This window comes from Melopsittacus undulatus, chromosome 8 (genome assembly GCF_012275295.1).
Source record: "Melopsittacus undulatus isolate bMelUnd1 chromosome 8, bMelUnd1.mat.Z, whole genome shotgun sequence".
Taxonomy (NCBI): Eukaryota; Metazoa; Chordata; class Aves; order Psittaciformes; family Psittaculidae; genus Melopsittacus; species Melopsittacus undulatus.
Genome location: NC_047534.1, coordinates 1202549 through 1229065, shown reverse-complemented (window position 1 = coordinate 1229065; position 26517 = coordinate 1202549). Strand labels below are relative to the sequence as shown.

General features: G+C 53.3%; 1 protein-coding gene across 2 annotated transcripts; it reads left to right on the top strand.

Moving 5' to 3' along the window:
* The first annotated feature begins 327 nt into the window (after nucleotides 1-327).
* TRAF7 (TNF receptor associated factor 7) lies at nucleotides 328-26429 on the top strand. 2 transcript variants are annotated; one of them, XM_034065628.1, is made up of 21 exons: nucleotides 328-425; nucleotides 8625-8743; nucleotides 8946-9003; nucleotides 10070-10161; nucleotides 13360-13476; nucleotides 14667-14759; nucleotides 16409-16442; nucleotides 17477-17660; nucleotides 18350-18484; nucleotides 19339-19556; nucleotides 19757-19830; nucleotides 20642-20690; nucleotides 21168-21295; nucleotides 22310-22392; nucleotides 22795-22834; nucleotides 22940-23056; nucleotides 24105-24227; nucleotides 24517-24636; nucleotides 24828-24959; nucleotides 25335-25454; nucleotides 25679-26429. In XM_034065628.1, exons 2-21 carry the CDS (start codon nucleotides 8663-8665, stop codon nucleotides 25691-25693), a joined length of 2013 nt encoding a protein of 670 aa, XP_033921519.1. In that variant the 5' UTR covers nucleotides 328-425; nucleotides 8625-8662; the 3' UTR covers nucleotides 25694-26429. The 2 variants fall into 2 exon arrangements, with proteins under 2 accessions (XP_033921519.1, XP_033921520.1); XM_034065629.1 differs by lacking the exon at nucleotides 328-425 and adding an exon at nucleotides 2201-2312.
* Nucleotides 26430-26517: the final 88 nt, after the last annotated feature.

Genomic DNA, 26517 nt, shown 5'->3' with positions numbered 1-26517 from the left:
ATAACGCTGCCCACATCGCTATTGGTCAGGCTGCCCTCAGACGAAGCCAATCACAATCGGCTGGCGTGATCGCCGTCCCGCCCCTCCCCGCGCTCATTGGTGGCCGCCTTTCCTCCCTCCAATCGCGCGGCGCAGCGCAGCGTGGCCCGAGGCGGTGGTCTGCTGCCGTCTGATTGGTCTCTGCAGGAGGCCGAGCCAAGCCAAGGGACCAATCAGTGCGGGGCCGCGAGGGATTCTGGGAGTTGTAGTCCAGACAGCGCCGGAAGCGCAGTGAGCAGCGGGCAGATGGACTACAACTCCCGATGAGCTCCGAGCTGCGCTTCCGGCCCGGGCGGCAGCGGAGCCGCCGGACGAGCGGGGACCAGGCCTTGGGGCCGCGATGTGCCGGGGCCGGGCACCGGCGCTGCGGCCGCCGCCGCTGCCAGGTACGAGCGGGGCCGGGTGGGCACCGAGCGCCGGGGCCGCTGGGCCGCGGCCGGGGGGCGGCCCCGCTGCGGGGAGGTGTCCGCGGCCGCTCCGGGCCGCTCGTTCCGGTGCCACCGTGGTTGTTGTCGAGGGGCACCGAGGAGCTGCTGCGGTGCTCGGGGCACCCCCCGGGCCTCGGTTTGCTTTCCCTTTGGTGTATCCCGTCGTGGGATCGGGTTTGGCTCTTCTGCCCCGTTGCTGCCTATGTCCTGGGGGTTCTCCGGTGGTCTCCGGTAACGCCGTTCCGCTGTGATGCGGTGTCACCGGTTGTGCAATGAGGGCTGTTTGCGGTAGGTCTGCATTGTAAACGTGGTGTCTACTGCCTGCTGACGGACTCGCTGTCACCCCCTTTCCCCGTGCCCGAGCCATGGCTGTGAGCTGGGCAGCCTGTTGTGGTGTTTGACACCGGAGGTGAGGGCCGGCTTCCAGCGCAGCTGGGTTCGGAGCCACGCTGGATCAACCCCAGGCTGGTACACACACATAGGGCAGGTTTGCTCTGCATGGGACAATCCAGGTCCGGCTATTGCACCCGCAGGGGTAACTGCGCTGTGCAGAGCTCCAGCCTGGAGGCTCTTCCATCAGCACTGACACTGCTGCCAAACGCTTTGTTTCAATCCCAGCGCTTTAATTGTGCCTCCTGGTGCATTCCCCCCCAGCAGTGTATTCAGTTCAGCCTGCCCTGAGCACTTAGCATTGCTGTTAAACAGCTGCTGCCTTGTGGCTTCCAGCGTTTGTCTGTCAGTGACTCTTATTTACAGCCACAGCATCTGTTGGGGTGAAGGGAGAGGGTTGGGTGAGTGAAGGACAGCTCCAGAAAGCCTTTGCTGAGGGCACTTGGCACCAAGAACTCAAGTGCTTCATGCAGGGACCTGTCCTCAGTGTGCTGGGTCCCCCTATGAGACCTGGGGTCCTGGCACTGCTGTCCCAAGGGGTCATAATGTGATCCGCTTGAGAGTGGTGGGACTGAGCCCCTGTCACACAAGCCCCTTCCTGCTTCACTGAATACTCTGCTTACATGGACACGTTCAGCCTGTCAGGGCTCTTCCCTCCCCATTTTGATGCCTCCACATCCTTCACCTTCCCTTCCCTGCCTGTGCCCCTGTGCTGTGGGTGTGTTGAGGCACACACTGGCACATCCCCTCGCCCATGGCTTGGATCAGGGGCTGGAGCAGCCGCCTGGGAGGAGGGAGGTGGTGGGTGCTTGCTCACAGGGGTATTTGTCACCCTTCTTTCAAGCTCAGCACCCCCCAGGGCAGCAGCACCCCAACGTACCCATGTACAGCATCAGCACAGCCCCATGTTCTGCTGCATGGGGTGGGTGTCCTGGCAGTACCAGGCCCCCATCGGGAATGGGGTGAGCCCTGCTCAATAGCTCTGCCTTTTTGTGGTGTTTTGTAGCTAACTGGATGGCTTTCCTTGGATTGTCTCTGCAAACAAAGGCTGTTTGTTGGGCTGTTTGATAGCCAGTGTGGCTATAGAACAGCTTGGGAACCAGCTAAAGAGGGGGAGAACCTCCAGCTCCCTTTAAAGTGAGTCTGGACTGTGCTGTCCCTGGAGATCTGCGATCAGAGGACCCTATCTGTGTGCTGAGAGAGTGGCTGTTTGTCCTGCACTGGCCTAAACCCCCCCAGCTCGGAGCAGGCAGGGAGGAGATTGGCTGAGCTCTGGGATTTTCCAGCTGGATTTACATATCGCCCACTGCTCCGCATGCCTTTGTGTTTGCATCATGAAGAGCCACACACACACACACAGATAGCGGAAGAGACTCTCTGAGCGAGGAGAAGCTGCCCACAGCTTAGGAACTCGTCATGGTGGCATCCTGCTGGGCTGCGCTGGGACGGACCAGGGTGAGTGTCCTGCCAGGAATGGGGCTTGTCCTGGTGCCCCCCGGGGGCTGCTGTGCTTTAGCAGGCAGGGAGGGAGGAACAGTTCTCATCCCTGTGGCTGGATCCTGGGGAAGAAGCAGGAGGTGTCCGAAACCCAGCGCCAGTTAGGAAGCAGGTACCTGTCGCCTGTGTTGGAGCTGTGTTATGCTGATGGGATCGTTCAGGTGACCCCTGCAAGGATGTGTAATGTTTGAGTGTAGCAACCCAGCAACTGATTCCTGAGGTGGTTTCAGAAGTGGAACTCCTCAATGTTCTCTGAGCAAAGCAGGCAGGTTTGTGAGCAGGTCTCTCCCCCTGCCTCATCATCCTGGCCTCAGTACAGCTGCTAATGGTACCCTGGGGGAGTGATTCAGATCCAGCTTTCCCAATGTGGTGTTGGGTGTTTGTGGGACACTGAATGGTGCTTCTGTCTGAAAGCTGTCAGTAGCTTTGTCATGGTGGAGGTGTCCTCATCCTTTGATGTCTTTCTGAACCCCTGCTCGTCCAGCAAAGGGCAGGAGATCACTGCTTTGGTGGTGTTTTGCCAGGATGTTGGTCTCAGCTGCAGGGGTTGGGTGCTGCTGAACCTGATGTGTAAGAAAATGCTGCAGTAGGTGAATGCTTCCAGGTTTCCTGACATGGAAGCTTCAAGTGTGGCTTTTGTGTCATGGAAATAGCATTGAACACTGGCCTCTGTTCTCCCTCGAGTTTAGGTGCTGGGGGAAAAGAGATGCTTCATGCCCCAAAGCAGTCACTTTTGATCAGGTTACAGGCACATTTGATGCTTTAGGTTTCAACATGAGGTATTGTCAAAAGCTTTTCTATCCCAAGGGCTTGTTAGCCTGTAGGAAAAGCACTGATTCCCAATGATGTCCCTCTGAGCTGCATTTGCACAAAGGAACAGCAGTGTTGAGATGTGCTCTCAGCTCTGCAGCCAACTGAAGCACTGGTAAAAGCAGCATCGGTTACAGATACCCCTGCTCTTGTTGCTGACGGCTCAGTACAGCTGAAGTACCCCCCAACAGTCTGTGTGACCCTGAAGAGCAATGCAACACCTTGTCAACAAGGAGAAGGCTCTTTCTGCTCCACAGAACCAAAGAACACTCAGTAAGCCTGAACTGCTGCTCACGTTGTATGTTCCAGTGCTCACTGCACAGCTCAGCATCTGAGCCTGGCCTGGAAGGAGCCTGAGAGCAGCGACCTCTCCTTGTGGAACAAGAGGGTGAGAAATGGGTGCGAGCATTGCTCTGCCTGGTCCCAGTTCTCCAGCAGCTTGGAGAGCACATGGACCTGACCGCATCCTGCCATCTGTTTGCCTCCTATGTTCCCATCGCTCAGAGTGGCTGGGTTAGGGATAACATCAAGGCCAGGTTGGATGGGGCTTGGAGCACCCTGCTCTAGTGGAAGGTGCCCCTGCCCATGGCAGGGGTTGGAGCTGGAGGAGCTTTAAGGCCTCTTCCAACCCAAACCACTCTGTGATCATTCCATTGTCATTCCCTGGAGTTTCTCTGCACTGAGCCCACCTGAAGCCAAGACCAGAGCTGCTGCTCACTCCCTATTCAACACCTTCACCTACAGCCTTGCCAAAGCTTGCTCAGCCATTCCTGGGGAGCCCTTGCAGTGTCATCTCTATCCTGAGCAGACCATGGAGCTCCACCTCTGCTTCCTGCCCTGACAGATGTCTATCTCCTCAGTCTGCTCTACCTCACACACATTCCTATGGCCCGTGTTTGACGAGTCAGACTGGATGCTGACAATCCTCGTCACCTTTAAGCCCTGTTAATGCAGTTCACAAGCCCTTGGAGTGCTATTTCCACCTGAGACACTGACAGAGCAGGCCAATGTGACTGTCCCTTGATTGTCCCTGTAGAAATGTTGGCATTTGAGCTCGTGAGTCCTGCCTCCTTTGTGCTTTGGTCTGAGATGTTCCCTTGCAGGTCAGTGTGGGCCAGGACATCAGTTCCCAGCCCCTCGGTACTGCAGGACTGAACTGAGCAGCCCTGTTGCCTCCCCAGGAGCCTGGATGCATGGGAGCTCGGGATGCAGTGAGGAAGGGGTGTCCACAGTCCCACACCTCCTGCTCTCAGGACCTGCCTGCCTGGTCCTTGTCCCATCGAGCAGCAGGTTTAGCTTCTGTAAGAGTCTTTCCCCAGTGATGTGCCAATACTCCCAAGTGTCACCCTTCTCGTAATGGTGTTGTAAGAGGAACAGAAGCTTGTGTCATGTGCCATCAATGGCTGTGAAATCAGGAAAGCCACATCACCCGGAGGCTGTTCCCAGCTGGAGCGGGATAACCCCATCCCTGCCCTGCTCAGGAGGCCACGCATCTCCAGCAGACAGCCCTGGGGTGAAGAACCTTAGAGACAGCTTCAGTGCATTGAGAGAGGGAGGTTTGAAGAAGGACAAAGCAGAAGCAGAACATGGTGCTGAGCTTTATGGGCTGGTGATTGTGTAAGGCAGAGATGTGGGTAAGTTTCTTAAGTAAGCCCAGAGAGCAGCCCCAGCACAGCCCCAGCAGTGCTGTTGTAATGCTGTGATTCCTGCATTAGGAACTGGCTCCTAGCTGGGACCAGGTTATGTGATGTTTATAGAGGATGAGATACTCCACTGATCCCTTCATGCCACATCCCCCTCAAAGCCTTGGCCTTCATCTCAAGGTTAGTTGTAAGGATCTTTTGCTGACTAAGGATAGCAAATGGAGGCTGTGCTCTGGGGCTGGGAGGAAGGAGACCCTGCTGGTCCCAGCAGACCTCTCTTGTGGGCAAGCTCTTCAGGGCAAGCAGAGGATCTGCTCCAGAGGTGGGTCCTGTCCCTGCAGAGATGGGGTAGGTCCCATTGATTTCTGCAGTGGGGAGCAAGAGCCCTGCTCTCACCAGCCCTGCAGCTGCTGGAGGCTGGATTTGCCTTGCCTGGATTACTGAAGCAGGAATCTGAAGGCTTTTCTTCTCCCTGAGTCTCAAAAGCCCAACCTGATCCCTGTGTTGTGCTAGTACTGAAACCTCTCCCTTCCCCTCCATCTGGTAACTATCAGGAGGGTGACTTAGCAAACAGTAGGTCCCTTTTCCAGGGTGGATTTTTCCCCTTTTTTACTGTCAAAACTACTAAAGTTCCATGTTAAAATGATAATAACAAGGATGAACTGCAGGCAAGGGGAGCCTGGATCCCGGCTGTGCTCTCAACCTCATCTCCAGCCACGTGTGTCAGCAGCCCTGTGCTGTTCAACTTGCTTCAATGCTTGTGCTGTGTTCCTGCATCAGTTCCTGTTCGTTCAGATCCACCTGAGTGTGTCCTCACTGCAGGTGTCAGGGTGCTCTTGCTGTAACCCTGATGGGTTCAGGTGCCAACACAAGCCTCAGGGATCTGGTGATGCTTGCAGGTGCTGTGGGGAGCTGGTATTCATGCCACCAACACCAGCTCTCATCTGCCTGGATGAGGGTGTGATGGAGCCAGTGGGCAGTGCTCTGGAGAGGGGTTTGCTCTGTCCAAAGGCTTCCTGTGTGTGGTGGTTGCAGAGATGTGGAGTGCGATGTGCGTGCGGTGGCTGGTGCTCTGCAGCCTGGCTAACAGCCCACATTGTTTCCATTGCTCACATTCCTTGGGTTTCTGCTTGGAGAAGGCACAGAGCAGGCTCCTGCTGCTGCTTGCAGGTAGGCAGAGTCCATAGGAGCCCAAAGACTTTCATCTTCAGGCTTTGTGGTCCATGTACACTGTGCAGAAGATGTGAAGTAAGGAGACTGATGCAGGGAGGAAGCAGAGAGCTCTGGCTTGGCCATGGTTGCAGAGGGTGAGAGCCTCAATGGGGTTCAGATCGCATGAGGCCACAGCCAATGTGTTACCTAAACTCATTGCCCATCCTCTGACCACCACCCACCCTCCCTGTGCCTTCTGCTGTCCGTGCTCTAAGCAAAGGAATAACAGGATCCTGGTGGCCAAACTCCCCCCTTTGAGCTCGGCAGGTCTCCATGATGCAGCAGCACAACACTGCTTCATTCCTGCTGTTCTTGAGGCAGCTCCAACAACGCTGCTCAGCATCTCCTGAGGGATCTGGCATTTGCAACCGGCCAGGACAGCGCTTGCAGACGTGTGGAAAACATTAGCCAGATCCCTGGGTTTAAGATGGGTTTGGGCTTGGGGTTTCTGTTGGTTCGATGGGGTTTGGTGGGTTTTAGGTTGAGACTGCAGCTTATTCCAAGGGTTTAGTCCTGAGCAGTGATTCCCTGGACTGTAGCCTGGCTGATGTCTGATGCAGAACCGCAGCGAGCACCAAGAAGTGCTGTGTCAGGCAGGGCTGAGCTCTTGGCCAAGGGCAGCTGGAGCACAGCTTGAGCGTTGCCTTCGCAGTGTTTAGAATGGGAGTGCAGGATGTGACCAGCCCTGCGTGCAGGCTGCCTTGTGCTGGTCTCAGCGAGGAGGTGGCCATGCTCTTAGGCAGGGACTGGGATGCCCCAGGTTAAAGCTACTTCATGTCTCTCTTTGAGCTTCAGTTTCCCTTTCTGTCAAGTGGGGAAATCAGTGTCTCCTTTATGAAGAGCCTGGAGATTTAGGACTTGTGACCCTCCAAGAAGAGAAACCCAATGTCTGGAACCACCCCACGAGCTGGAAGTGTGAGCAGCAGGAGGGCAGAAACCTGCCCTGAGTGGCTCCATCTCAGCAGGCACCAGGAGCTCCGTGTTGGCTCATTGCAGCATCACCTTCTGTGCTCTCCTTTGCTGGTGGCTGCCTCTTGTCCTGCAAAAAGGGACTTGGGTTGTGCCTTAGCAAACCATTTGTGGCCTCTCTGTCCTCCCTGCAGATGTCTGTGTGGTCTGTTTAGCCCTTTGCCTCTGATACTGACAGTGAGCAGCAAGGCTTAACTCTATCTTTGATGTAAAGGGATCACTTAAGCAGGACCCTTCCTGAGCACCTTATTCTTGGAGCACAGAGTTCCTGTCTGGGATGACAGATGAAGGGAGGAGAGCTCAGTGCCCTGCTGAACCCTTGTATTGCATGGAGCCATCTGCTCAAGCCAGGAGCATCTCCAGCCGATGGCACAGGAGAGGTGCAGCTCCTTCCTATGGGTACCCTGGCTCAGAAGGACACTCTTTGGGAGCATCTCATCGCATTCTCTGGGACAACAGCATTACTCTGTGCCCTGAAGCCAGCGCTGGGTTTCACTGGAGGTTAAACACAAACTCCATGTGTTTCTGCAGATCATTATTGTGTAACACTTGACTTTGCAAAACTGAAGCCAGGCAAAACCTGTGTAAACAATGGAGGAAGAGAAATGAGCCCATGTGCTGACTGTGGGGGAGAGGGTTCCTCTTGCTGGGTGATGATCCAGACTCGCTGCTTGTTTCTGAGCAGGAACTGGGAGTGAGATCCAGCATCACAACCATCTCACTTACATGGAAGTAAGGTTTCTTTCCTGGGTTCCGTGACCTCGTAGCTCAGATCATGCTGGAAAGAACTCCTTTAATGCAATTATTCCTAAATCAAATGTGGGCTTTTTTGCCTGGTTCTGTGTTCAGCAGCACAGCCCAGGGCTTTGAATTCAATAGCAGAGCTCCCACTGAGTTCATCCCAAGAACAGGATGAGGCCTGTGCTCATCACGCTCTTCAGTACAAGGCCTTGGTTTCCTTGGCTGGAAGTGCAGAATGTGCTGCACAGCCTGCACAGGCGAGGGCTTCCTTGGAGGGATCCCTCTCTGCCCCCCTGATGGGGATGTGGGGCTGATGAGCCTCCAGGGCGCCTCTTCTTCATCAGTCCTTGGGGAGAGGAAGGCAGTGACAACGATCCCATTAAAGCAAAGCCCTGGTGACCGAATGGGATGTGCTCAGGAAGTGGCCTAAGTCACAAAGCTGGGAATGAGCAAGCACCCTGGGCTTGAGCTCAGCTTGAGCCTCCCAGTTAATGGGATAAGGGTATTACTGGTATAGCTTTACATCCAGGGACCTTTCCTGGCCTCCATGCACTCAGCTCCCAGCAGGCTGAAAGATCCAGTGGGATGCTATTGTAGAGTCATCTCCTGAGAAGTCTCCTGTGCTGTTCCAACAGTTGTGTACTTAAAAGCAGGTGATGATTCCAGGTATTCCTGTCTTTGGGATGTTAAGGGGTTATTTTAAAAGATAAATGCACTTTTAGAAAGCAGGAATGAGTCAGGAATGATTTGAAGGAAGCTCACTTTGCCCTTTCCACTTCTTTCTGGAACTCCAGGTGAGGTTAGGTAAATCCTTGGACTTAATGCTATGGAGGGTGTTCTCTGGGCACAGGAAAATGCAGACAATGAACCTGACTCTTTCTTTCTTCTTCCACAGAGCAAACTTCCCATGACTAACAGATGCTGGGCTAGATTATGAGCTCAAACAAGAGCACTCGCTACAATCGTTTCTCCAGTGGCACAGCGAGCATCCCCCCTTCTGAAAACACTAACGGGGTAAGGCTCAGTGGTGATGCTGCTTCTTGTGTTATCCTTTCTTCTGAGGCAATGAAGATGCCTGTTGAAAATAAAGGTGTTTTCTTGCCTCTCAAAAATCCCAGTGTCCACAAATAAAAGCTGGGAATATGTCTGCACAAAGGCACAGGCCTTTGGGCTGTGCTGCACTGATCACACTGACCTTCACTTTGCAATGTTTCAGACAAGAATGGAAACAACTTTTGGGCCAGCCTACCCTCCTGTGACAACCATCACAAAGGGTGAGTGTATTCCATGCGTGGAGCTTCTCCCCAAAGCATTAGGTGTGTTTCCTAACAGGTTTCTTGTTGTTTTACAGCTCACAAAGCTGTTGGGAGAATCCCTGTTCCATTAGTCAGGCACTGAAGTGCTGGTATCGGTATTACGTAGCCCAAGTGGTGTTTAATCATGGCATTCATCACCAGGCATGATGGAAAGGAGTGTGCACATGTAAATTAGGCAGGTTTAACAGTTCCACTGGGAAGCCCCTGCTGCAATGAGGATGGTATGACAGGGTTTGATCCAGAGCTCCGTACCAAAGCGTATTTAGCCCTGTGACTTCTCACGTAGTCATTCCCATCTCCGCCTGCTGTGAGTCACTCTGGATGCTTGGGTAAAATCCCCACGGCTGTTTTTAGCTCAGACACGAGGGGGTGCGAGTGTTCCTGCTCCTTTGAAATCCCTGAGCTTTGTTCCTCACTGCAGGTGAAGGCTGAGCCCTGACATGGGGTGAATGCAGGAAGAGCTTTGGTTTCGTTTCAGAAGAAGCTGTGTTTTGCTAAAGAGAGACTGTGGCCCTTGACACTGATTGATGAACATCTGCCTGGGTTAGGTGTTAGGGTTGCATTGGTGCAGGGCTCTGGGCTCTAGATGGTTTAGGACTCTTGAGTACTTACAGTCACAAGTATATATAAGTCAGTAACAAGATCATTATACAACTCTCTCATATTTAATTTAACATGCTTCCCTCGTGCTTCAAGAATATCCAGACCTCCCTTGATCAAAGCACATCTTGATGACTGAGATATGTGGGAGTATAAGGTTTCCTTTTAATAGTGTTTTAACCTAAGGACCTGGGAGAATATTATGTGTGCTCTTTTCCTGGGCAGGCTGCCTTCAAAGGGCTGTGTGCACGTCAGTGAGCTGTCAGAGATCGGGACCGTTGTGCCTGATATAGCCAGGTCATGAACTGCAGCTGGGGAATCCCTAATCTTTTCCTTTTCACAGCCATGGAGACTGAGCTGTAGCTTAGAAATGTCACTGAGGAGCCTGAATAAATGCCTTTTTCTCTGTTCATTTGCTTTAAAGCTGACGGGACCAACACTTTCAAGCAGCATCGCCGGACACCATCCTCCTCCAGCACACTCACCTACTCCCCACGCGATGAGGACGATGGCATGGTAGGTGTTGCCAGGGGGCTGTGGGTTAGCTGGTTATGTGTCCAGTGAGGGATGTCTGGTGCTCCTCTGGACTTCTCTGCCTCCCTCACTGTTCCCATGTGCTGTGTTGTACCAGAGGCAGGACCAGCCTGGACATGGCTGCTCCCATGGTTGGTGCAGTGGGGAAGCAGAGAGGCTAATTCTGACCTGGGTGCTCATTTTCAGACTGCTTGAGAATGGTATGTGGGTACAAAGCCCACAGGCCTACTTGTGAGGATGTGCATGCCTCCTGATGCGAGGGTCTTAAAGCTCAGAGAAAGCAGAGCTGCTGTCAGGGATGTCTGGGGCTGGGACTGGGGCAGTCAGTGTGGATGGGATGTGTTGGATGGACCATCCAGCAGCACATCTGCCCCTGCGGTTACAACCAGAAAATCTATTCCTATTTCCACCTCCAGATGGGGCTTCTGACCACAAAAGCAGGTTTGAAGCCTGCAGAGTGGGATGTGGGACACTACAGACTGTGCTCAGCTCCTGGGGATTACATCATCGGGGGCTTCTCACACAAACCATTCCCATATCTCACAGTCTCTTTGCAGGAAAGCACTTCCCAGTTTCATATCCAGCTTTCTCGTCCATCACACTCACTTCTGAGCAGCTTCTTTTGGTGGAAGTCAGTGATCCCAGAGGCTTCCAGATTAGCTGCTTAAAGAGAAATTCGATCAGCTAAATCAAGAACAGCCACAGCAAAGCAAAGCTCAGTGAATGGATGGGCACCTCTGAGGCCTTGACCTTCTGTCCCTAGTGCTCCAGCCCCGTCTTATAACCACAAGCTCCTGTTTAGATTGAAGCATGTTAGGAGCAGACTTCAAATGAAGTAAGTAGGGTAGAATAGAACCATAGAATCGTAGCTTTTAGGAAGCTTCCTTCACTTTGTCAAGGAATCACCTGGGATTTCCCTTCCTCATGGCTAAATTTTCCCTTCTCCAGAAGCTGCCAGGGACTTGTCAGCTATCAGAAAGACAGCTCGAGACGAGTCAGAGCCCTCCTGCAACATCCACCATCCCTTTTGCTGTCTTTTTAAAGCTTCTGTTAGTGAAACCAACAGCAGAGCAGCCTGTTCTGTGTGCGAGGCAGGGGTGATTGAGTGGCTGCTGTCATCTTCCCCCAAAACAGTGCCATGGCTTCCCTGCCTCACTGTGCCTGTAGGGAGCAGGAGCGAGGACTGCATTAGAGCCTTCATCTGCAAGCTGCTGTTGTAGCTGACATGGTGGGAGCTGCACATAGAGATTACAGCTCAATATTGAAGCAAACGTGTACTAATGGATGGAGAGCTGCCTTGATGTCTGAAGTCTTGGTTGTTTACAGTGAGCTTCACCTCTGGACTGAGTTATGGGCCAGCCACAAGCTATCCATCTTCCAGCTGAGGTTGCTCTTAACCTTGTTTGCTAGGCAAAACCAAAAGCTGCAGATACCTCGAGGGATATCAAATGCCAGCACACACCTCTGCCATTCAGTGCTGTTTCTGCAGCTCAGGTGCAGTGATCTTTCTTCTCCCCTGTGTAGTTAACATCAGCCAGGCCCCAGGGAAATGAGCCCACAGTGTGGCACAAGCCTAGTAAGGCTGTGCCTTGCTCCCCTGCCTCCTCTTAGGCTGCAGTTCCCCCTTTTCCAGCTGTGATCCACACAGTATGTTGCTCCAGGAGAGCCTCTCTGCTGCCCTGCTCTCTGTGTCACCTCCAGCCTGGGAACTCTGCACAGCCATTCCTGTTATTTCAATGACTTCTGTTACTAGTGGAGGAAAACAATAAAGTGGATGCCCATCGTATTGATTTACCTCATTATAACCATTCCTCCTCAAGGTTTACATGTTTGGCCAGTAAATGTGCTGTCTTAAAGAGCTGTATGCTTTGGCTTCAAAGCAGCCACAGCATTTCTGAGCTCCTAGGATCCTGGTAGCATGAAAATGAAGCCGCAGAGCAGTGTGAGGAACCAGCAGGATCCTGCTCGGCTCCTCTTCCGCACTCACTGCAGTGTGGTTGTCTCTGGGGAAGGCAGCAGCCTCTGAACCTCATCTCACATCTTCCATCGCTGAATTTCCTGGCCTCTGACATTGCTTTTGTCTCATGTTGCACACGTTCACCCAGGGGAAGCAAATGAAATGTGGCTCTGGAGGTTCAGATTGAACACAAGGGAAAACTGTTCTGCACACAGAGGATCTCAGAACGGCAGAGGCTCATCCATGCAGCTTTCCCTGTTCCAGATGGGCAGTGCCAGGGCTGATACAAGCCAGGGCTGGGGAGAATCCCTCTTCATTGAGCATCAGGGCCGGTGACCTTCAGAACTCCTTCTGCCAGCTCTAAGGGTTTGTGACTGATGTAGCCTGCAGCCAGGTAGCCTATGCATTGGTCACCTCTTGCAGCTGAGGGTCTGAAGCTCATGGCTTCATTCTCCCCTTTCTTCATCAGCTCATCTGATCCTTGAAGACTTATTGCTGCTCCCTCTGCTCCTCCCAGTCACCAGCAGCATCTTGTCCAGAGTAACCCAGCTGGGTCTGTGCTGTGCTAGACCCCAAGTCCAATCACCCCATGGGTTGAAGACTCTCCAGCTTCACTTTGACACCGAATCCCATCTTGGCTACATGCTGCTGGTTAATATTCCAGCAGCAACGTTCCCTCCAAGCCAATCCCAAGGCCGCTGTAACCAATGGGATAGTCCTTGATTGGTGCATGCAGTGTCCACTGAGCTGTCCCCTCCCGAGCAGGAAGCGACAAAGCCAGTCTGTACTGAATTCAATAGAAGGAAGTCTCCACACTTACGCAAAGCAATTTGGCAGGGTTAGATAGCGAGTGAAACAACAAGTGCTGCTGCAGAGATTAGAGGCATTGCAGAAGCTGGTGCTGTCTCTGGGGGAGATTTCCAAAGCTTTCCATGAAGGATTAATTCTTCCAAGCCATTACTTTGCTGGTGCACACGGTGAGTATGCAGAGGAATGCACCTTTGTGAAGTTATGTGCTTGGGATTCAGTTATCAGCTTGGTTTAGTAGGTTCAACCTGACTGATGCTTGCCCTGTCTTGGAGCATGGAGCAGCATTCCAGCTCCCAGGAAGGGCAGCAGTGAGACGTGCAGCTTGTGGGGGTCACTGAGCTTGAAGTCTATGCAGAGGGGATTGGAGCAAGGGAATGATGTTCTAACCAGGGCTGGTTTTCCTCTCGTTGTAGCCTCCCATCAGCACTCCGCGCCGCTCCGACTCCGCTATCTCCGTCCGTTCATTGCACTCCGAGTCCAACATGTCCTTGCGCTCCACGTTTTCACTCCATGAGGAAGAGGAGGAGCCAGTAGGTATTTGGGATTGCCTGAAGGAGCTGTGTTAGGAGGTTCAGTGTCTAAAGAGTAACTTTGTGGACCCTTGTGAGTACTGGAGCTGTGGTGGGCAGGTTTTTGGGCATGGCTGGCAGGACTCCTGGTGTTAATTTGGTTTCCACCACTGACTTCTGCAAGTTCTCTGCCTCCTTGTGCACCGTTTCCCTGTCTGTAAAGAGAGGACAATGGTGAGAGCTTTCTGCTGCTTGGAACAACTGTAAGTCTGCACAAAGTCCTGTGGGCCTCCCTGGCTCTGCTGCACAGCAGTAGGGGTTGCCCGTCTTTAGGCTGGTGGTCTGGCCCCAGGCAGTGAGACTAATGCAATTCCCCCCTGATTCAGAGCCCCATCCTGCATTTAGGGCCTTGTGGCACCCCACTGATTGATTGTAAGCCCCAGGAGGGTGCAAGGGATTGTCTACATTGATTCTTGTAGGGGGAGAACACTGTTAAGCTGAGCTTTGTAACAAACCCCACACTGAATCCAGTGTGGATTTGTTGCTGATCCGGGATAAAAGTGTGTTTCATATTTAGGAACCCGGGGGGGTGTGTTTGCATTTCTGAGGGAACACAGGATGAAAGGACAGCCCGAGCTGCAGGGATTCATCTGAAATGCTCTGGAATGTGAAGCTCTGCTCTGGTGTGGAGGGGAGAGCTGTGCTGCTGTGGGAGGACATCACTCAGAGCTGGTGAACAGAACTGGAGAGATGGGCCCGTGGCAGCACAAGTGATGTTGTTTCTGCTTCCTAAGGGAGTGAAGGAGCCTTTCTTTCAGGAGGTTTTAAAAGCACCAAGGGACAAGCTGGTTTAAAATCGCTTTTAAACTTCAGGCTTAGTGCAGGGGATGGTTTTGACAGTGCAAAAAGTACCAGACAGTGCAGATCATACACTTCTGGTGACTTGAGTCACTCGGGGAAAGAACTTGGTCCTGATTGGGTCCCAATCTGCCCAGATGCTGGTGGCCCTGGGTTTTTGATGAGCTGAAGGTCACCAGCCATTCCCAAGTGCATTCCTCCCTACCTCTTACACCCTGGAGGTCAGCAGCTCCAGCCCTTAGTGTTCCCTGTGCCCCAGGCTCCCAAAGGATCACCACTGAGGAGTTGTTTTGTTCCTGCTGCAGAGCTGGAGGCTCTAACCCTGTGTTCTCTGTGTCCCTTCCTCTCTGCAGGAGCCACTGGTGTTTGCTGAACAGCCGTCCGTGAAGCTGTGCTGCCAGCTCTGTTGTAGTGTGTTTAAGGATCCGGTCATCACAACGTGTGGGGTAAGGCAGCACTCTTCCAGATGACAAGTGTGAGCTCCATAGATGTGCCCTCACTGTCCCCAGTGATTGTCCCTGATCACTGTCAGCCTGAGTGAGCAAAGACAAGGCAGGCCCTGACCAGGGAGCCAGGCCAGTGTCGGAGCAGAGATGCTGAACCAGCCTGCAGTGGGGTATGGGGGGCAATCAGCACTGGAAGCCTGGGATGAGCTTAAAATGGGGCAGCTTTTCCCAGGAGAACTGGCACCATTCAAGCCCCTTTGTGTGGCTTCAGTGAGCTCTGAACCTCCCCATTCCCTGTCCTGCAGGGCTCCGCATGGTGCTGCTGCCTCCTGAGCACCCCAGGAACGGCTGCGCTTCAGTTGGGAAGTGTCTGTCTTATAAAACAAGAATGGCTTGAAGCTTCATTTAGTTAATGCTTGCAGAGGGATTTGAGATCCTCTAATGAAAGGCACAGCGTTATGAATATTCTTGTATGATCCATTTTACTGGGATTTAATAGAAACTGTATATTATGTTTCTGTGCTGCATGTGGAGAAAGATGACTTTATGACAGGCTCTCTAATGCCTCTGACATGCTTCCGATTGTTGGGATGGAGCTGCAGCAACAAAAGCAGGGAGCAGGATGGTTTATTGCAGTGGGGGTGCTATCCCCAAAGGTGCTGGAAGTGGGTGCACATTCACTGCACCATTTCAGTATCATTCATGGAGACACTGAGATTTACTGGTTAATATGGAAACAAAAACCTGGTGCAGGAAGCAGCCTGGCTTCACTTGTAGCCCTGGTTTGGCAGCTCAGGAGGGAGCACCATGCAGCTGTGCAGGGCAGGAAGAGGCTGTGTGAGCAGGGCAGCAGATAACAGCGCTGAGGAGTGACTTGTAGCCTCTCCAGTGCTGCTGCCAAGCAGGGGAATGGGGTGAGGAGGCTCCAGGGAGCCCTGGGACAGGTTCAGGACCAGTGAAATGCTGCTGCAGCCTTTGTTCCTCCCTTCATATCCATTAACATGTTAGATTGTGTTTGCTGCTTTGTCAATTGTTCCTATACATTTCTGCTGTAAGAATAGAGAGAGATGTATTTAAAGTAGCCAAATTTACCGTGCATTCAATGGGCTTACAAACCAGCTGTCCCATCCACCTGACAGCAGGACCTTAAAAGAGCTACAGGGGGGTATATGTGATGGGTTAACTGGCCAAGGACATTGGGAGGCCAGACTTGCTCTTGCTCTTCACCTTGAGGACTTCTCAGGGATATGAGAACAATGACATGGGCTAAAGTGGAGGGTGAAGTAGAGAAAGCCCTTGCACACTTGGAGGGTAGGAGTATATCAGTGTGGCTGATAGGCTTTGGCTGGCCCCATGATCACAGCTTGATCCTGAATGGGGTAGAACCCTCAAAGCTTCAAGCTTAATACCTGCTGACAGGTATTATGTTGAGGAACAGGACCCGTGTTGCACCCCAAGCTGCAGGAGCAAGCAGATGGGTTTTGCCCTGTGGTGCAGACATAAGATCACACTGAGCTATAAGCAGGTAGAACATCTGCTGAGCCCCTGAGCCACAGCCTTTGATATTTGCCACCTTTCCCATCATTTGCCACAGGGAATCCTTTGTCCAATGTTTATGCTGACGCTGCTGTTCCTCTTTGTCTCCGCAGCACACGTTTTGTAGGAGATGTGCCTTAACATCTGGTGAGTACAGAACTGCTCATGTGTGACACAGCCAAAAGCTGTTGTGTTCTGGTCTGTGTGGCTTCACCTCAAAAGAGACCTGCAGGAAGATGTCTCAAGGGCTGGAAACAAGCTGCCAGTCAGAGGGTGCCTCTGCAGCAGTGAGGGGCTGGGGCATGGGTGGCTGTGCAGCTCCGAGCTCTCATGGTACATGCTATTAACATGGCACCAGAGGGCTGGGCACAGGATGTTCTCAAATCCTGGAGTATGCAATGGATAATCCCAGGATAATGCATATCTCGCCCAGGGTTGACCCACTGACTGCAGACAAAGCTTTTCTGTGCCTGCCTGAGGAGCAGGGGAGTTGTGTTTGACAGGGACCCATCAAAGCCCTCCTCCCCCATCCCATAGTGCTGAGCTCCTGCACAACAGCACTTGGAGCTGCTTTAGCTCACCCAGCTCTTCCAGAAACCTGATGGAGCCCAAGTGCCTGGCTGCTGGCCTGGCCTAAGCACCTGCCATTTGGTTTGGACTCTGCAGCTCTTCCTGCCTTAAGGTGTTCATCTTCCACGTGGGAGGCATCTCTCTGCTTTCCGTACTAATTCCTTGTCACCATGTCCTGTTATGTCTATCCCAGCTAACAGATCTGTAGCAGAAGGCTTTGTAGGTGCAATCCTGGGTTGTTCAGTTTTGCTCCTGTTCTCAAAGCTCATGTCTTGGGTTAGTGCAGCATCCCTGACCTGCAGTGCTGTGCTGAGCTGAGTTACGTATGGGGCATCTCTTGCTCTGTGGTCACTGTGAACACTCACACTTCAGCAAGCACAAGGTGGTCTGAATCAGTGTCACCTTTCATGGGCTGTTAGCTCAGAGGAGCCTGGGTTGACATGAATAACTCTTCACCAAGCCCCAGCACAAACCCAGGATAGTGGCTTGTAGACCTTGAGTGAATACTCATGATGTGTTCCATTGCCTCCATTGCTCTGCTGGCCAGAGGAGGCCCAGAGCTGTGTGCAATGCTCCTGCAGTGGCTCAGTCCTTGCTGATGTCTCTTGCAGAGAAGTGCCCTGTGGACAATGCCAAGCTGACCGTGGTGGTGAACAACATTGCCGTGGCCGAGCAGATCGGGGAGCTCTTCATTCACTGCAAGTACGGGTGCCGGCCCGCGGCCAGCAGCAAGCCCGCAGCCTTCGAGGTGGATCCCCGTGGCTGTCCCTTCACAATCAAACTCAGTGCCAGGAAGTAAGTGCCCCTCACCAGTGTGCTCCTGTCTGAGCTCTCTGTGGCTGCTGGGCTGTGAGAAGGGGCAGGACTTGGGGGTGCTGTGTCTCACTCTTAGGATGGTGGCAGCTGGGCTGGTGTCAGGAAGGGTCTCTGCTCCCACTGCAGTGTCTCAGCATCATAGAGTCAAATAGGTTGGAAAAGACCTTTGAGATCTTGCAGTCCAACCTCTGCTCCAGGACTGCCAAGTTCACCACTAACCCATGTCATCAGGACAAGGGATGCACTGTGAAAGCAGCCACATCATGTCTAGGTTGAAGCACTGTGGTTATGGTCAAGCAGAGACCTTGGGATTCTTTCTGTGTGAGGAGTTATTCTAGTTATATCCTAATAATCTGGAATCTATCTTCCTCCCCATCCCAAACACATTCATTGCCTTCCCTATCCCCTGCCCATTGCCTGTTGATAGCTGCCTGAGGGCTCAGCCCATCAGCTGCAGTAGATGTTTCCTGTGTAAATGTGGCCTGTTATTACTTTCAGCTGACTGTCCAAATAAGAATTTAAAGCTGTAATTGCAGTTTTGGAGCAGAGGGTTTCAATCACCTGACAGTCTCACAGGCCTGTTTGCTCCTTTCCTGCTAATTTCTGTTGTTTCCATTAAGTTTTGCTTATTGCTGATTCTCTCTCCTTTGGCTTCTCTCCATGGGCAGAGATCATGAAAGCAGCTGTGACTACAGGCCCGTTCGCTGCCCCAATAACCCCAGCTGCCCCCCGCTCCTCAAAATGAACCTGGAGGCACATCTGAAAGAGTGTGAGCACATCAAGTGTCCCCACTCCAAGTATGGGTAAGGAGCTGATGCTTTTTAGTGGCAAGAATTCACTAAGCTCATTTCTGAGCTGCGTGTTGGTTACCACAGCCTTGGGGTAGCCCCATGGGCTCTGAGCAGCTCTACCCAGTGCTGTACAGTGGTCTAAGACTGATACCAGAAGGCAACCCCAAGGCTCTTGTTGAGAACAAGCAGGTCACTGCCCAGATGTAAGCCCTGCTGTTGAGGTGAGGAGGAGGAGGGTGAGGTGTGCAGGGAGAAGAATCAGCTGGAAGAGAGTCAGGATGTGTCCAGGGCCACGCAGGGAGGAGGATGAGTACAAGAGTAATTCAAGCATCCTGGCAGTGTCTTTAAGTCAGATCTTCTCCCAGGGCAAGGGAAGTGCTGATGAGGGTTGATTCTCACCCAAGCAGGAGGGCAGCCCAGGCTGGGGGCTCCTTGCAGGATGCACATTTCAAGTGACTTGGCAAGAAGCAAACCATCTTGGCACGGACAGGTCCTGAGAGTGCAGCCCTGATTTCTTGCCATGCTGCAGGCCCAAGGCAGCATCTGCTGAGGTTGGCTGCTGGTTTGGATGGCTCTGGATGGCTCCTGGTGAGCACACAAACCAACACCACATTCTGTCTCTTGCCAAGATCTGGTTTTCCTTGCAGACAGTTCAGTTTGAGGCCAATGTCCTGGTGGGTATTGTGGGAGCTGCTTGGCCTCTGTGCTGCCCTACACCCATCAGGATGGTGAAGTGCAGTTCCACTGCTCCTGGTAGGAGAAGCAGAGCAGGTCGAGGCCCACCACAGGCTTCAGACCTGAGGAGCCAGCTGAGCAAGACCTGCAGCGTGAGCCCTGTTCCATCCAGTGTCTGCCTTCCCCTTTAGGTGTACGTTCATAGGAAATCAAGACACTTATGAGACCCACTTGGAGACGTGCAAGTTTGAGGGCCTGAAGGAGTTCCTGCAGCAGACAGACGACCGCTTCCATGAGATGCAGGTGGCAATGGCCCAGAAGGACCAGGAGATTGCCTTCCTACGCTCCATGCTGGGGAAGCTCTCGGAGAAGATTGATCAGCTGGAGAAGAACCTGGAGCTCAAGTTTGGTGAGTCAGCACCAAATGAGCTCTGTGATCAGAGCTGTAGGGACAGGACAGCTCTTTGTTGGGTGGTAGCTTCATTCCCTGTTTAAAACTGATGCTGAGCAAGTTTCAGGAGGCTCAGATGCTCCTCGCAGAGGAACACATAGGGGTTCCATTGACTTCTCTGCTGCCAGAACATCATAGGACCTGTTCATCTCTTGTAGATGTGCTGGACGAGAACCAGAGCAAGCTGAGCGAGGACCTGATGGAATTCCGCAGGGATGCCTCCATGCTGAACGTGAGGAGGGGCTGGCTCCTGGAGTGCAGTAGGGATCACATGCAGTTACCTGGCTCTGCTGCTGGTTAGGCCTCTCCTGCAGTGGGGAATCTGTGTTCTCTGCTTCAGCCAGGAGACACCCTTCTGCTCCAGAGCCTGGTATCTTTTACAGTGGCCAGGGACAGTGTCCTCTTCTCCCTACCTGCAGAGAAAGGAAGATGAGCAGGTCCCTGCTAACAGGCTGGGAGTGAGAGCTGTCTCATCATTTCAGACATCATTCAAGCACTGCTGTTGGATAGACATTCCTCCCTAGTTCAGGCAGGCTGCATCCCACTGGATGTACTGATTACGAGACTATGCAAACTAATGAAGAGGAGCCCCATGGATGCAGTGGGGCTCCTCTTTGTAGTCTCCTCCATGGGCTGTGGAGGAGACTACACATGGAGGAGACTACAAAGACATCTTCTCATTCTTCTCCAGCAAGATGGGCTTCAGGAGCCCAGCTGAGCAAGCAGTCCCATAACCAGATTGGGTATTTTTAGCAGTTTGGTGAATGGCAGAGCAAGGACAGTGAATTCTGAAAGGTATTTCTGTGCCTGCCTGAATACTGAAGAGTTCAGTGCAGGTCTGAGATGCTGTCAGAGCCCTGTGGCTTCTGGAGGGCGGTGACAGAGGGATGTACACATGGAGTCCTAGAGGAGAGACCTCCCATCAGAGACCTGTCCAAAGGCAGGAGTGGTTTTGGAGTGGAGGGGACAGTCCTGAGGCCATGCCCAGGAGCCAGGCTGGTTGTGCTGGCTCTGCAGCTCATGCACCTCCTTCTGTTTTACAGGATGAGCTCTCCCACATCAATGCTCGGCTCAACATGGGCATCCTTGGATGTGAGTATCAGGTTTTCCTCCTCTCAGGCTGGGTTTGGGGTGGTGGCCCAATGAATCCCTTTGAGGCCAGGTCACAGCTATGCAGAGTTGTCTTTGGATGCAGCAGGAATTTGTTTCCTGCAGGAGGAAGGCACTGGTGGGGAGTTTGCCAGCAGCACTGGCCAAGGGGAGCTCATGGTGCTGCAGGGCTCTTAGGTGCTGGGGAGATGTCAGGTGGACTCTGCACCTCTGGCCTCCCTAGATCCAAACCAGGAGTTGCTTTAGGGACATGAGTGCTGAGGCTCAAAGCAATGATACATTGATGAGCTATAAGGGTGGGATGGGAGACCTTCCAACCAGGTTGCGAGGTTCCTTCTGGCTGCAACAAGGTGAAGAACAAGGACCTGCTGTGCCCGTGCAGGGAGCTCTGCCCCTCCAAAAGCACCATGACCAGGCACATCACTGCCCCACCTCTGACCTGCCCTCTTGTTTCTGCAGCCTATGATCCTCAGCAGATCTTCAAGTGCAAGGGAACCTTTGTGGGCCACCAGGGCCCTGTCTGGTGTTTGTGCGTTTACTCCATAGGAGACCTGCTCTTCAGTGGCTCTTCAGACAAAACCATTAAGGTAAGAGCTCACCTCTGCTGTGTATCTGCTGCATGGGAAACGTGCTTCAGGTGGGGCAGAAGCTGAGCTGCACTTTGGGGGTGAAGGTGCCACTTCCCAGAGCTTCTCCCAGAGAACCTCAATGGTTCTTTGCAGTTCAGTTGGACAGAATTCTCTGCAGGGCAACACTATGTGATTAGTCTCCAACTGGGGAGAGACAAATGGTGGCTTCTGCAAAGCCTGATTAGAATCTCATCCCTGCTGCTGCTGGCTTTGCTTTATATGGTGTTTAGAGCATTCCAGCTTATTTCAGCTTCTGATTTTATTTCCCCTTGTTCTACAAAGCCATCAGAGAAAACAGCCAATTCCCCACTCGGTTCTGTCTCTTCTCCATTTTGTGGCATGTTTGGTTTTCTTTGCCCTGTTTTCAGTAACTCAAACTGACAGCACTGAGCTGAACAACAGCTCCCAGTGTCACTGTGGTGGCTGCTGGGGGCTGCTGGCTGGGCTGGGGAGCCACATGGGCTGCCCTGCCAGGAGCAGAGCTTGGGTTTGGTTTCTTCAAGCAATAGCAAGAGGCACATGGAAGAAAATGGATATCAATGTATTTAATCAATAGAAACCAGCTTTCTCCACTGGCTGCTCTGGGCACCACAGCCCTCAGAGTGGTGTGAGCTCAGTGGGGAAACCTTTGCAGTGGCAGAGGCTGTGCCATTGGAGCCCTAAGACAGGGTGTGAGCTGTGGAAGCAGGAGCCCAAGAGCTGCTTCTCTGGTTCAGTGTGTGGTGTTGGGCTGGGAGAGGCAGAGCTGCTGTTTGCTGCTGTCCAGTGTCTCAGTGACTTCAACCTGACCCTTTGCAGTACATTTCCTTCCCTAGCCAGGCTTATCTGTGCCTGGGAGCCTGCAGGCAGGTGCCCAGTGACAGCCTGTTTCCTCCCTTCGGTGCCTTTGTGGCTTTGCTGACCTCCTGCCCTGGTCCCAGCTGCTCTGCTTGCTGGTGTGTGACCCTCTTGCTCACTTGTGTTTCCTGTTAGGTGTGGGATACCTGTACCACGTACAAGTGCCAAAAGACCTTGGAGGGTCATGATGGAATTGTACTGGCTCTCTGCATCCAGGGGTGAGTGGAGAGAGACACCTGCCCCTGCAGAGAGAGGGGGGAGAGCACTGGGGTTCCTAAGCATGGCCTTACAACTCCCATCCTCTGTCCTGCACATGCCAAGACTGTGAACGAGAGGCACATCTTGTCCCTTTGCTCTTTAACATTGACAAAGGGTGAATCTCTTTGGCCTTCCCTTCTTGTCCTGGCTCCTTCCCTGGTCACCAGGGGTAAGCCTGGCCTCCTGCTCAAGGGGCCTGGCTTGCCCATGAGACTTGGGCTCTGCTCCTGGGGTTGGTGTGTTGAGTCCTGGCCCGGTGAGGCTGTGGGACTGCAGCTCCTGACACAGCACGGGGCTGGGGACCCCTTGGGAACACATTGCTGTCCCTCACTGACCTCTCTTTGTTCTCTGGTCCATGACAGGAACAAGCTGTACAGTGGCTCTGCTGACTGCACCATCATTGTGAGTACCCAGGGCCCCTGCTCTGCTCTGGGATGTGAGATCCACAGCCCAGCCCCAGGCTGTTGTAGGCCTGCCCCTCATGCTCATTCTTCTTCTCCTTTGCAGGTGTGGGACATTCAGAACCTGCAGAAGGTGAACACGATTCGAGCACACGACAATCCTGTTTGCACTTTGGTCTCCTCACACAACATGCTGTTCAGTGGCTCTCTCAAAGCCATCAAGGTAAAGCTCTGGGGTGCTCTGGTTGGGGACCAGTGGTCCATTGGCAGGCAGCAGTGTCCAGACAGGAAGAAAGTGGCACTTTGGTGTGTAAGTGACCTTGTTACTTGTCTGAGGCACACAGAGAAGCACAGCTCCAAGAGCAGCCAGCACTGCAGAGGTTTAGCCCTTGCTCTGCTGAGGTCAAAGATGTTCTGGGACTTGGCTGAAAACCACTTTTTGCCTTCAAACTCTATGAACCTGAGGCTGCAGGGGGAATATCATGGCAGTTCCTGAGTGTGTGTGTCCTTGGGCCCCCAAGAGACCTTACTCGGACCATTGGGAATTGTGCCTGTGGTCCAGAATTAGCTGTGGATCCAGGCTCTCTGTTTTGAAACCCCCTCCAGAGGATCATGAATCTGCATTCTTTACCTAAAGCATGCAGAAATCAGGGAACAGCTTTGCAAGCTGCCCTTTAAAGCCTTGGCTGGATTCCCTTGGTTCTGCTTCCAGCTCCTGGTGTGAGGCTTATGGGACCGTCCGTCTGTAGGAAGGCACATGCTCTTTTCTTCATCTGGGGCCTGGAGGAGCAATGAGACAGCCCTGAGCAGAAGGAGAACCTGGGGCCTTTTCTTTGTCATCCTCAGCCACTTTCTGCCAGAGGAGCTGAGCAGCTCTGCTTGGAATGGGGAGAGAGCTCTGCTGGTCCCTCTGTGTTAGGGGTTTCAAGCAATGTGGGGATGGAGCTTTGGGCAGGCTGGGAGTGTAATCCATTGCAGTTCTTTACTGCAGGTTTGGTTTAGGATTCTCTGCTAGGGAAGGGGCTCTGCGGTGATAATGCAGGCTCCAAGCTGGCTCTCCCAGGCCATTAAGAACATGCTTATTCAGCACAGTGATTGTGTGGTTTATCTGCAAGGCAGTGGGTTCAGGCACTTCCCACCAGGCAAGAGAACCAGCACAAGGTTGCCCATAGTGAGCTTAGGGCTTTGTGCGGGGTGGGCAGTGCTGGAGGCTGCCCCAGTCCCACTGAGAGCCTCCTGCATGTCCGTGTGTCTGTCTGTGCTTGCTGCAGGTCTGGGACATTGTCGGTACCGAGCTGAAGCTGAAGAAGGAGCTGACCGGCCTCAACCACTGGGTGCGGGCGCTGGTGGCTTCTCAGAACTATCTCTACAGTGGATCCTACCAAACCATCAAGGTGGGACCCTGGGGCTGGTGTCAGCCATAAATCAGGTTTTGGTGCCATCTGGGATGGGGTTATGGGCACAGGCACACACGGAGGGGATGCAGTCTCAAAGCTGGGCAGTTAAATAAGGTAACAGGGCTTTGCTCATCAGTACTGAACATTCCCAGCTGGATACACCTGTGATGTGGGCACACAGGGACCAGGCTGACTCAGTACTGCAGAGCAGCTTCAAGGGAGCTCCATCCTGGATAAGGGTCCCTGCATGGGTCTCATCCTGCCTCTGCTCCGGCTTCCCTTTCAGATCTGGGACATCCGCAACCTGGAGTGTGTCCATGTGCTGCAGACATCAGGAGGCAGCGTCTACTCCATCGCTGTGACCAACCACCACATCGTGTGTGGCACCTACGAGAACCTCATCCACGTAAGGGCTGAGGGGTTGGAGGCATTGCTTGGCTTGAGGCTGGGCAAGGAGATGGGTGCCTGTCCCTGCCTCTCCTCTCCATGGCACAGCACCCACCCTAAAGATGGGCATGGAGATGGAAACACCTCTGGCAGGAGAAGCTGGGGGCTTGCAGCTGGCTGCAACCTCCAGGCCCTGCTCTTGTCTCACAGGTCTGGGATATAGAGACAAAGGAGCAGGTCCGCACGCTGACCGGGCACGTGGGGACAGTCTATGCCCTCGCTGTCATCTCCACACCAGATCAAACCAAAGTCTTCAGTGCGTCGTACGACCGGTCTCTAAGGGTACGTGGCCAGGGCTGTGCAGCTGCAGCTGCAGGGACAGCCTTGGAAAGGAAGGTTGGGGAATCCTCATCCCTTCATCCTCATCCCTGCATCTTCATCCCTGCATCTTCATCCCTGCATCCTCATCCCTTCATCCACATCCCTGCATCTTCATCCCTGCATCTTCATCCCTGCATCCTCATCCCTTCATCCTCATCCCTGCATCTTCACCCCTGCATCCTCATCCCTTCATCCTCACCCCTGCATCTTCACCCTTGCATCCTCACCCCTGCATGCATCATGTGTCACACAGCATCTCCCATCCCTCCTGGTGCTCAGGGTTGTGCCAGAGCCCTGTGCCGCTCGCTTGGCTCACACCTCCCTGTGTCCCCATAGGTGTGGAGCATGGACAACATGATCTGTACCCAGACGCTGCTGCGACACCAGGGTAGTGTCACTGCCCTGGCAGTCTCCAGGGGCCGCCTCTTCTCTGGTGCCGTGGACAGCACTGTAAAGGTTGGTTCCCTCAGGCTTCTCCTTGATGCTTTGGTCTCTTCCAGTCCTAGGACCTGTTAGGAGCCATCTTCAAACAACCTAAGGGATGAGTGGGAGGGTTTAACTCATGACAGAGAGCATTGTGAGTGCTGGAAGCCCAAAGGGAAGCTCCACAAGAGGCTGAAGAGAAGGCCACAGAGCTGCTCAGAACGGTCACTACCACGGTTCTTGTCTCTGCCCCACAGGTCTGGACGTGCTAGCGAGAACACCACCCTAGTCCTGCACACTGAAAGACCAAAACCTCCTGCACTCCGTCGCCTGCTGGGTGACACCACCACTCCAGAGCAACTGCTGCAGCTCCTCTGCACACCGACCACTGCCTGCTGGTTCCCACCCCATGGACCCCACTGGCAGCTCTCAGGATGGGTCCAGGCCATGGCTGCTCCAGATCCGCTGTTGTGGTGCCAGCACCTCCATCACCACAGGCTGCACTGCTCTGCCTGCATCCTCCCTGCCAGGGAGCAGCCTCTGGGGCCAGGGTTAGACCTCCAGCCCGTGGGGCATTGGTGTGGCTGCAGCACAGCCCTGGGGCCACCGATGGGATGAATGGCTCAGTTATCACAGGCAGGAGCCAGCCCAGCCAGGGCAGTGATACTGGGAGGAGGCTGTGTCCCTGTCAGTGGTAGAACTGAGCGTTAGGCCTTGCACTGGGTTGGACCCTGACCCCTTTTCTGTCTCTAGTATTTAATTTACTGCCATGATGTCAGGCTGATCCGTGTGGGAAGAGGTGTTCCCTTGAGTAGCCAGGTACGATTTTTATGCCACAGCTAGTTCTCAGATCAAATAACACATCCCATTGTTCACCACCATGTAATAATGATCTCCACATTAAAGAGGAAAAGACTCCGTTGCATTTTTACTCACATTTTCTACTGTTTTTAAGATTGTAATATAGATTTGATTATTTCTTCATTGACAATAAAAGTGGAAAGAGTTGTTCCTGGCCAGTGTGAGTTATTGCAGGCTCGTGGTGGGGGCCAGTGGCCAGCACCAGGCCTGGGGCACCTCCTGCATCCAGCCTGTG

Bases quoted from the DNA above. Each gene is read 5' to 3' on its own strand.
- TRAF7 (XM_034065628.1), top strand. From the start codon at position 8,663: ATGAGCTCAAACAAGAGCACTCGCTACAATCGTTTCTCCAGTGGCACA. The intron at 18,485-19,338 runs GTAAGGAGCTGA...CTTCCCCTTTAG, and splicing joins TGTCCCCACTCCAAGTATGG to GTGTACGTTCATAGGAAATC. The intron at 22,393-22,794 runs GTGAGTGGAGAG...GGTCCATGACAG, and splicing joins CTGGCTCTCTGCATCCAGGG to GAACAAGCTGTACAGTGGCT.